Consider the following 11,022-nt stretch of genomic DNA (forward strand, 5'->3'; position numbering starts at 1 on the left):
GCCCTCCCACCAGATGTCAAAGCGATAAACATCTACCTGACATTCAGAAGACATCTGAAGGCAGCCCTGTTCAGGGAAGTTTTTAATATGTGACATTTTAGTGTATCTTTCATCTTTGTTGGAAGCCGCCCAGAGTGGCTGGGGAAACCCAGCCAGATGGGCGGGGTACAAATAATAAATTATTATTATTATTATTATAAAGGCACTCCTCCAGACTTGCCCAGGTGGCAGACTATGCAAACCAAAGTTCTATCTTCCCTTTGTAGTAGGTGCTTAAAATGTACTTCCCAATACATATCCTGTATCTGCCTGTTGCCCCAACATATCCCTCCTATGTTAATCATGCATAACCCTCCCCTTTTCTGATATAGTAATGATGTAGTGATGATGCTTAATGAACTGTATGCTGGGATAAGATTTTTGTTGTTGTTGTTTAGTCGTTTAGTCATGTCCAACTCTTTGTGACCCCATGGACCAGAGCATGCCACGCACTCCTGTCTTCCACTGCCTCCCGCAGTTGGTCAAACTCATGCTGGTAGCTTCGAGAACACTGTCCAACCATCTCGTCCTCTCTCGTCCCCTTCTCCTTGTGCCCTCCATCTTTCCCAACATCAGGGTCTTTTCTAGGGAGTCTTCTCTTCTCATGAGGTGGCCAAAGTATTGGAGCCTCAGCTTTAGGATCTGTCCTTCCAGTGAGCACTCAGGGATATTCCTTAAGAATGGATAGGTTTGATCTTCTTGCAGTCCATGGGACTCTCAAGAGTCTCCTCCAGCACCATAATTCAAAAGCATCAATTCTTCAGCGACCATCCTTCTTTATGGTCCAGCTTTCACTTCCATACATCACTACTGGGAAAGCCATAGCTTTAACTATGCGGACCTTTGTTGGCAAGGTGATGTCTCTGCTTTTTAAGATGCTGCCTAGGTTGGTCATTGCTTTTCTCCCAAGAAGCAGGCATCTTTTAATTTCGTGACTGCTGTCACCATCTGCAGTGGTCATGGAGCCCAAGAAAGTAAAATCTCTCACTGCCTACATTTCTTCCCCTTCTATTTGACAGGAGGTGATGGGACCAGTAGCCATGATCTTCATTTTTTTGATGTTGAGCTTCAGACCATATGTTGCGCTCCCCTCTTTCACCCTCATTAAAAGATTATTTAATTCCTCCTCACTTTCTGCCATCAAGGTTGTGTCATCTGCATATCTGTTGATATTTCTTCCGGCAATCTTAATTCCGGCTAGGGATTCATCCAGCCCAGCCTTTCGCATGATGAATTCTGCATATAAGTTAAATAAGCAGGGAGACAATATACAGCCTTGGCGTACTCCTTTCCCAATTTTGAACCAAGCAGTTGTTCCAAAGTCCTTGTGACCCCATCCTCGGGGTTCAAAATTCCTCTTTGAACCTGTTGCGCAATAAACTTTGGTCTACATCTATTTGCTCTGGTTGGTGACTGGACTCCTTCCTCTATTCCGCAGGGACCCGCGGGCTCTGCCCGATGAGCTGGGTCACTGAGCAGCCTCGCACCTAGAGTTTTCCGTAACATCAAGCAAGGGGTCTCTCTCTCTCAGCCCTACATGGGGATGCCAGGGACCAAACGTGAGACCTTCTGCATGCGCCAAACAATAGCCCTTCTCTAGTTCCTGCTTGCACTGGCTCCGCCCACTGGCCCATGCCGCCCCCCCAAAACCTCGCTAAGGTGAGAATGTGGCCCTGGGGCTGAAGAAAGGTCCTCCAGCCTTATACTCGTCATGAACCTGAAACTCGGGCAATTGTACTCTGTTTCACAACACCCTTAAGACTTCAGGAACCTTGTGAGTTGATCATGAAGGCAAACTTCTTTTCCTTGTTATTTGTTCCAAGCCAGCGCCTGGTATCTGCCTGTCCTTCCTGTTATTGCGGTTCCTTTAAGTATCCACTGCTCTTAGCCATTGATATGCAAATCCTCCATTGATATGCCAAGCAAGTTGTTCTGTGGCCCCATTTGCACAATCCAGGTTACCAGATTCGACAAGCAATAGCTGGCTTTTCCAAGGCTTGCAAGGCGGCCTGAGTTATTAGTCGTGGGTGGATGGGCGTCGCTGCTTTCCGTGTTTTCATACCCCCAAAATGTTGGGTGTTCTCATAATGGACCACGTTGCGCCAGCCACAATGCTGATGTTTACTCCTTTAGACGTAAGTGCATAAGAAGAGGTTGCTGGATCAGGCCAATGACCCATGAAGTCCAGCATCCTGTTCTCACAGTGGCCAACCCAGATGCCTCAATGGGGACTCGCAAGCATGACTCGAACACAGGACCCCTCTCCCCTCCTGCGGTTTCCGGCCATCAGTATTCAGAAGCATTGCTGAGGGATAGCCATCGTGGTTAGTAGGCATTGCTAGCCCTAAATCACATGGCGTTAAGTAAATTAAACTCTTTATTAAAAGATACAAGGTTGCTCAGCCCAGGCCTGGTGAGCACATCAATTCGTCCCAGTAGAGCTTGCCCATATCAGGCAGTTGTGGGGGTCTCTGCCTTCCCATAGCTGCCTAATTCTCCTCCTCCCCCAGGTCCTTCCCAAGCAATCTGAGACTCCATCGCCGTGCCTGTCTCTGTTCCACCCTCTGCATACCTCTTCTGGTCCTGGGAGACTGGGGAGAAGGGAGCTGGTCACAGACGGAGGGGAAGACGCCTTGGCTTCTTCATCATCCTGACTCATTGGCGCCCCCCTCCTCTCCAACTTCCACTTCTGCCTCTGATTCTGAACTGCTCTCTGCCATCGCCTCTTCCTGCACACTAAACACTGTTGCCTCTTCATCTTCTGACACCTCCTCCCAGTCTTCTCCCTCTGACCACCCATGGTCTGACCACCACTCATCCCCAGGCTCTGAGCTTTCTTCCCTTGGGGGTTCCCCAGCTGGTGCCCCCCCCACTACTTCTCTGCATACAGCCACTCCATGACACCATCCCAATTGGTGACCAATGGAGAACATGTGTGAAGGGCACTCAAATTACAATACAGCAGGAAGTTCAGCTCTGTATGGGGGGGTGTGAATAGGGACAATGGTCTCCTTTCCCATTTGCAGCTTTTTATTTGATTTCATTTGATTTAAAATATATAACAAAATGTGCATATTCCACTTGATGGTAGTAAGCCATATGTCGTCTTGACCTCTGCCCATCCTGGCTTATTTAGCAGAGAGGGCCCTGGCTGGTTAGGTTTAGAGTGTGGTTAACGCTTTGTTGTTTGAAGGGTTAGTCGGATGGCGCTGTGGTCTAAACCACTGAGCCTCTTAGGCTTGCTGATCAGAAGGTCGGTGGTTCGGATCCCCGCGACGGAGTGAGCTCCCATTGCTCTGTCCCAGCTTCTGCCAACCTAGCAGTTTGAAAGCAGGCCAGTGCAAGTAAATAAACAGGTACCGCTACGGTGGGAAGGTAAACGGCGTTTCCATGCGCTCTGGTTTCCATCACGGTATCCTGTTGCGGTTTAGTCATGCTGGCCACATGATCCAGAAAGCTGTCTGTGGACAAACGCCGCCTCCCTCGGCCTGAAAGCGTGATGAGCACCGCAACCCCATAATCACCTTTGACTGGACTTAACCTTCCAGAGGTCCTTTACGTTTTCCTTTGCTCCTAGAGAAGCTAGCTCTGGACCCTTGGAGCTGGAATAACTACTGACCAGTTACAAATACCCCCATTTTGAGGGGAAGTGGTCTAGAGGGGTATGTTGAGACAGCTGCAAGCATTATTGGAGGACACTGGTTGTTTAGATTCATTGCATTCTGGGTTCCGGCCTGGCGTCAGAACTATGTCAGATTTGGTCACCCTGACAGATGACCTTTGCAAAGAAGAGGACAGGGGAGCGGGATGTTGCTCCCGCTTGCTCCATTTGGACTGTGAGTGCTGGAAGACCTTGCTCCCTGTCTTGCAAGCCTTTTCCCACCTAGTCCAGGAGAGAGCCCTAACTGACTGACTCCAGCTGAGAACGGTCATAGGAGTTTGCAATGCTTTTTTTTCAGCTGGAACTCAATGGAACTCAGTCCTGGCACCTCTCAAGAAGAAGAAGAAGAAGAGTTTGGATTTGATATCCCACTTTATAACTACCCTAAGGAGTCTCAAAGCGGCTAACAATCTCCTTTCCCTTTCTCCCCCACAACAAATACTCTGTGAGGTGAGTGAGGCTGACAGACTTCCGAGAAGTGTGACTAGCCCAAGGTCACCCAGCAGCTGCATGTGGAGGAGTGGGGAAGCGAACCCGGTTCACCAGATTACAAGTCCACCACTCTTAACCACTACACCACACTGGCTATCAAGTGGGCGCCATTGCCATTATAAGAGAACAAGAGACGCGTTCATGGTGAGTTCTGGCACCTCTCTTGTTCTAGAAAAGTTGGGTTGCATTGCAGACCTTCCAAGTGCCCCTATTTTCTAGGGACAGCCCTGGATTTACAGAAGCCATCCCAGTTTCTAATTTGATCCCAGAATGACCCGCTTTTCCTAAGGACGTCCCTAATTTCATGGAGAAATTTTGGAGGGTATGGTCAGTTATGCAAACCCCACCCTCCGGCCCTGAGCCAAGGAGATAAGTAACTACACAACCTTTAGAAGACATCTGAATGCACCCCTTCATAGGGAATGTTTTATTTATTTATTAAGGGAGTGTTTTATTTATTTAATGTTTTATTATGTTTTTATATATGTTGAAAGCTGCCCAGAGTGGCTGAGGCAACCTGATCAGATAGGCAGGGTATAAGTAATAAATTTATTTTGATGATGATCCTGATGTCCCTAATTTAATTTGCGAAATATAGCATTGTGCTATCAGTATGCTAGTGAAACCCAACTCTATGTCTCCAGAACATCTTAATCAGGACAGGTTGTTCAGTCCCTGGGGGAGGGCCCGGACACAGTGGTGAGATAAAATAAACTGAGCTTGAATCCTGGCAAGGCAGAGATGCTTTGGGTGGGTAGTTCTGTGAAACAGCTCAGTTGCTGTCAAACTTCGGGGAATCGGATCCTTCCCCCGGTGGCGGTGATTAAGAAGATCAAACAAAAGGAGCATTTGAACCAGAGTTTCTTTAATAATCACAGCGAGAGACGAAGGATTGCTTATGCCTCTAAAAATGGCATTGCTCCCAGTTAAGGTGCACCCCCTCTGTCCCCATTAATCTACATCACCCCTTAACCTGAGCTTGTTGCCACTGCACTTTCTGTTCTTTCACTCTTGGAGACCGTCTAGTCCTAGGCGAAGGGGGATCAGGAATGCTGTTCGAGGAAACTGAATCTGTGAGCTGTCTCTCTCCTAGTGTTTCCTCTTCCAATTGCTCCTCGCCCAGTATTTCCCAGCTTCCCCCCCCCCCCGGACTATGCCCCTCTGCAAATCACTGTTCTAAATCAATACTGTCCTCCCTGTCCTCAGGAAGTTTCAGGAGAAGGAGGCAGCAGCTCCCACTATTCCTCCTCAGGGGTTTCTGGGGAGTTCACTGCATCCCACGGTGTCACTTAAGCCCGTATTTGCCAACTTGAATGGCAGATCGGGTGCGACCTGGGAGTGTGTCCCTGCCATGGATGAACCTCTGTCTCTGGCATGATTTGTGATCAGTTCCTCACTAATTTGGAATATTGGTGTTTATTATGAAGCGCTCCTGAAACGGCATATTATAACAGGCTGCAATCAATCAGCTGCCAAGATCTTCTCTTTGGATCTTTGAAGGTATTTGAATGATTTTTATGAAGCTTGAAACCCCTTACAACAGCTAGCAAAGAAGGAGGAGGACAAGGTGCTTTGTGCTTTCATATGTTTTCCAAATGGTCTTTTTTCTTCCTGACCTCTCCTGCAAAATAAAGATATGTGCGTAGTTGTAGCTATATTATTCTGCCTGACACCAAGGAAAAGAGAGGGGAGGTTCTTGATTTATGCTGAACAAGGAATTTAACAATGTTTTATTATGCCCTCCCCCCTCGACTGAGGTTGAATGGACTTTATTTAAAATTATCTTTGGACTGGACCAGGAATATGAGGGAGAAATTAAGAGCAAGACGATGAATGGCTGCTAATTAAATCTGACAAGAGGTTTCATTTGTGAAAAGGCTTTATCTTTTGCCGCGTGCCGAAGAAGAACCCCAGAGTGGAATTTTAATGGCAGAGAATGGACATTTTATCTGGGAGTTATTTATAGACGCAGCCTTGTGCGCAAGCTGGGAACAGCGGAAGGGAAGGAATGTTGCTTTGTAAACATGGCAGAGAACTGGAGAAAAGAAGAAAGCAATTACCGTATTTTTTGCACCATAACACTCACTTTTTTCCTCCTAGAAAGTAAGGGGAAATGTCTGTGCGTGTTATGGAGCGAATGCCTACGGATGGCGGGGGGATCTGCTGCCGTCATGAGCAGAGGATCCATGGTTCCCCTTCCTTCCCTCCTCCGTGGCTTGCTTTGAAATAGCAAAGCGGGAGAAGACCCGCTGAGTGGGGAGGAGAGAAGGACAGAGAGCCTGCTTGCTTTAAAGGAGCAAAGCGGGAGAGGAGAGGAGCCTTCTCCTCTTATACCCCTCTTCTGCATTATTAACAGCATCCTTCTCCACCCACCCCACGTGTGTTCCTTGTCCCTTGAGTGCTTTTCCTTCCCTCCCCACTTAAAACATGGTTACAAAGCACGGGTCCACATGGATCCTCAGGATTTTTGCACTTGGTCACCCCAAATTCACCATCAGATCACATAGCATGTCCATGGCTACAGCTTGCACCAAAAAAATCACACACCCACAGTTTCATGGGGCCGCAGGGGTGCAAAAACGTGGTTACAAAGCATGGATCCACATGGATCCTCAGGATTTTTGCATTGGGCTACCCCAAACTCACCATCAGATCACATGTCTGTGGCCACAGCATGATCCACAAAAATCATACATCCGCTGTTTCGTTTAGAATATTTTTTTCTTGTTTTCCTCCTCTAAAAACTATGTGTGTGTTATGGTCGGGTGCGTGCTATAGAGCGAAAAATATGGTAACTCTTGCAACACACCAGGTCTGAGAAAAACATTTATGAAGGACTACATGTGCTGTGGGTTAAACCACAGAGCATAGGACTTGCTGATCAAAAGGTCGGCAGTTCGAATCCCTGTGACGGGGTGAGCTCCCGTTGCTCGGTCCCTACTCCTGCCAACCTAGCAGTTCGAAAGCACGTCAAAGTGCAAGTAGATAAATAGGTACCACTCCGGCGGGAAGGTAAACGGTGTTTCCGTGCGCTGCTCTGGTTCACCAGAAGTGGTTTAGTCATGCTGGCCACATGACCCGGAAGCTGTACGCCGGCTCCCTCGGCCAATAAAGAGAGATGAGTGCCGCAACCCCAGAGTCATCCGCGACTGGACCTAATGGTCAGGGGTCCCTTTACCTTCTTATATGCGTGAAATGGATTTTATATTTACGAAAAACAACAGAGGTGCTGTATGTAAGGAAACAGTAAAAGTGAGCTGTGAGAATGGACTAACATCAAGAGAAGGATTATTAAATGGAGATCACAGAAGGATGAAGTGGCTACATGAGGAAGTAATGGACATATTTTTGCAACAGGAGCGGGAAACCTGATTTTACCCCCAAGGAATTGTATTAATTGTGTGATCAGGACTGATTTGTAATAATTTGGGAAACTAATTAAAAATATTAATTAAAAAAACAAATAAGTATTACATTTAAGGCAGTAGATAAAGGATTTGGAGAGAAACACCAAGGATGGGAAGTCAAAAGGTTTTAAGGGAATATTGCATTGAAACTGAGCTGAATTTGTAAAACTGTATGAAAATTAATAAAAATGGATGCAAACGAAATGAAAGACATGAGGAGAAGACACAGAGAGTTTTCAATGAAGTGTGTTTTATTGTTCTTACGACAAGACTTTGAAGTCTTCTAGTGCCAGTGATGTAGTCAGGCAGGGGTGCCTACAATCCATGGGAATGGATGACTCAAGAATGGGATCCATTGGGACCGTGGCTGCCTTGCAGGTGGGCCCTGGCTAACTCAGTGCCCCGTCTCGGGCAGGCGATGGGATCTGTTGTGAGCATCTATGAGGGCAAGCTCCAGCACAGGCAAGAACTCAGTGAACTTCAGCTTCCCGTCACGGCTCTTGTCTGCTTTTTCAAACATCTTCTTGATGTAAGCATCCTGGTTCATACCGGGCTGCGGATAAGATTAAGGAGGAGGAAGCAGGAAAGGGTTATATTTATTTGTTCATCATCATTATTGATTGCCCGCCCTTCACCCTAAGGTCCAGAGGCAGGTTACAAGATTAAAACACAACATGAAAACATTTTAATGCAACTTCCATCCACAGAAATAAGGTGAGCTCTTAAAATATGCATCTTCAGCTTCTCCAAAAGCTGTATAAGGAAGGCGCCAGGCTCTGGAGGCAGAGTTCCACAGCTTTGGGGCCACAGCAGAGAAGACCCTGTCCTGCGTCACCACCATCCCCTGAACATCTGAGGGTGGAAGAACTACCAAGAGGTCCCACTCTGCCGATCTCAGCACCCAAGAGGGTCTTGAGGGAAGGAGGTGGTCTTTCAGTTATTTGGAGACAGATTCCAGCTTCCATCAGCCCTATCAGTCATGGCCAGTGAGCAGGGGGTTGTGGGAGTTGTAGTCCTGTCCCTGGCCTTAGACGAAGGCAAGAACTGAGATTGTGGTCTCTCAGGCTCAGGAAAAGCAAGAGGTGGTCTAGTTCAGGGTTTCCCAAGTTTGGGTCTCCAGCTGTTTTTGGACTACATTTCCCATCTTCCCTGGCTACTGGTCCTGCTAGCTAGGGATGATGGGAGTTGTAGTCCCAAAAGAGCTGGAGAACTAAGATGGGAAAACTGGGGTCTAGTTAAAGGCCAAGGGAGCCACAAATGTTATTGCACTCCAACTCCCATCAGCTCTATCCAGCATGACTAAGGGTCAGGAGATGATGGGAGTTGGAGTCCAGCATCCTCTGGAGGGCCACGGGAACACACACACACACACACCAGGACCAAGAGCTTTGCCCCCATCCCTGTGGCCACAGTTTTCCCAGCTGTCCATCAGTGCTTACAGGTAGAGTGTCCTTCAAGAAAGGCTGAGCTTGTTCCTTCAATAGCTTCTCGAACTCCTTGAACTGCAGGTAGTCATCCATTGGGTTCCGAATGGCATACTGGTGGAAGATGTTGATTATGCACTCCAAAGCCTTCTCCAGGAGAGTTTTCATCTTGCTAAGCCTTTGGGAGGATACACAGGAGAGGGAGGAAAAGGGGAGAGGGGTTCAAGGCTCAGCTCTGACCATAAGGGGAGTCAGAGGAGTAACCAACATGGCGGCCTCAAGACGTTGCTGATTTCCAGCACATATAATCTCTGTAGTTGGTTGGACTACAACTCCCATCATCCTTGTCCACAGGACTCTGCAGGTTGTGGATGATGGGCATTGTAGTCCACTCGCATCTGGGGACAACGAAGCCTGGGCTATGCTTCCTGACCGTGGCTCTCCTGGAATTCAGGTGGGTGACATTCTCAGCCCTACTTCATAGAATCATAGAATCATAGAGTTGGAAGAGACCACAAGGGCCATCAAGTCCAACCCCCTGCCAAGCAGGAAACACCATCAGAGCACTCCTGACATATGGTTGTCAAGCCTCTGCTTAAAGACCTCCAAAGAAGGAGAATCCACCACACTCCAAATCAAGTAAGATTCTAGACCTCGTGATTTTGAATGAAGGGCTGATTTAAAGTGCTGGCATCCAGGACCCAGAAAGAACACCTTAAAGCCCCTTGGAAGCAGCCTTTAAAATGAGCCCGCAAATTTGCCTACAAAACGTTTTTACTAGTCTGCTAAGCAAGGCTGATAAATTTCCAGCTGTGTGGCCAGGGCAGTGAAAAATAAAATAAGATAATGGACTTCCTAACCAAGCAGGTTGTCAGAAGATGGAAAGAAGGTTCATTCTAGACTCCCTCCAGTAGCCCTAGGTATTTCTGCATTGGTAATGGAGGAAGGGACTCTGGGTTAGCCCTACTCAGAGCAGACCCATTGTAATGGATGGACTGGGCTAGCTTAGCTCCATTGCTTTCAATGGGCTGACTCTGAGTATCCCTTAGTCAGCTACCGCCCTCTCCTTCCTCCTTGCAGCTAGCAGCAAACCAAAGCAGGCAGAGAAGGAGAGCAGTTCCCATGAGAGGCTGCTTCCAAGCCACCTCCAGGTTGGCTGCCAAGAGATGAGGACTTACCTGAGTTTCCAAAGGGAGCAAGATCCGAGAAGAGAGGTGATGTGATGTGAATGCAGGCATCAAGGCAGGCGGGTTTTTATAGCCTCCTCAGCTGCGGAAGAGTCTTGCAAATCATCCCGGCTTGTGCTAATTTCATCTCCTCTGGAAAGAGCCTCCCATTGCGAAATGTCAAATAAGCACCTGCCACACCCGCCTTGATGAAATCAAGGATGCATTTTGTCAGGTGTGATTTAGTTGAGATTCCTGCCTTGCAGGGGGCTGGAATAGATGGCGCTCGGGGCCCCTTGAAACTCTGCAGTTCCATCATTTTATGTTTTAAGAGAGGCGGTTCAGATACATGTCTGTCAAGTGACTGATTGAACTGCTTGTTTTGCCTCCCAAATAATAATAATAATAATAATAATAATAATAATAATAATAATAGAATAATTTATTGTTTATAACCCACCCATCTGGCTGAGTTTCCCCAGCCACTCTGGGCAGCTCCCAAGAGGATTGATGATGATGATGATGATGATACAGTGAATGCTCAGGTTGGGAACATGATCCATGCTGGAGGCACATTTGCAACCTGCAGGTTCGCAACCTGCAGCGCCGCTTGTGCGCACGCGCAGGTTGCAATTTTGTGCTTCTGCACATGTACAAAGCGCAATTTTACTGACTTTGTGCATGCGCGAGCACCGAAACCCAGAAGTAACCCGTTCCAGTACTTTCGGGTTCGGCGCGGTGTGCAACCCGAAAACACGTAACCTGAAGCGTCTGTAACCTGAGGTATGACTGTAATAATAATAATAAAACGATAAAACATCAGACATTAAAAA

At 47.5% G+C, this 11,022-nt stretch overlaps 1 protein-coding gene across 1 annotated transcript; it reads right to left on the bottom strand.

Moving 5' to 3' along the window:
* Positions 1-7,832: 7,832 nt before the first annotated feature.
* On the bottom strand, positions 7,833-10,309 carry LOC128403719 (protein S100-A7-like). The gene is made up of 3 exons (XM_053368752.1): positions 10,202-10,309; positions 9,039-9,201; positions 7,833-8,152 (listed from the first exon to the last, which is right to left on the bottom strand). The coding sequence occupies exons 2-3, from the start codon at positions 9,189-9,191 to the stop codon at positions 7,994-7,996; spliced, it is 312 nt and encodes a 103-aa protein (XP_053224727.1). The 5' UTR covers positions 9,192-9,201; positions 10,202-10,309; the 3' UTR covers positions 7,833-7,993.
* Positions 10,310-11,022: the final 713 nt, after the last annotated feature.

The sequence above is a fragment of the Podarcis raffonei genome, chromosome 16 (genome assembly GCF_027172205.1).
Source record: "Podarcis raffonei isolate rPodRaf1 chromosome 16, rPodRaf1.pri, whole genome shotgun sequence".
Lineage (NCBI taxonomy): Eukaryota > Metazoa > Chordata > Lepidosauria > Squamata > Lacertidae > Podarcis > Podarcis raffonei.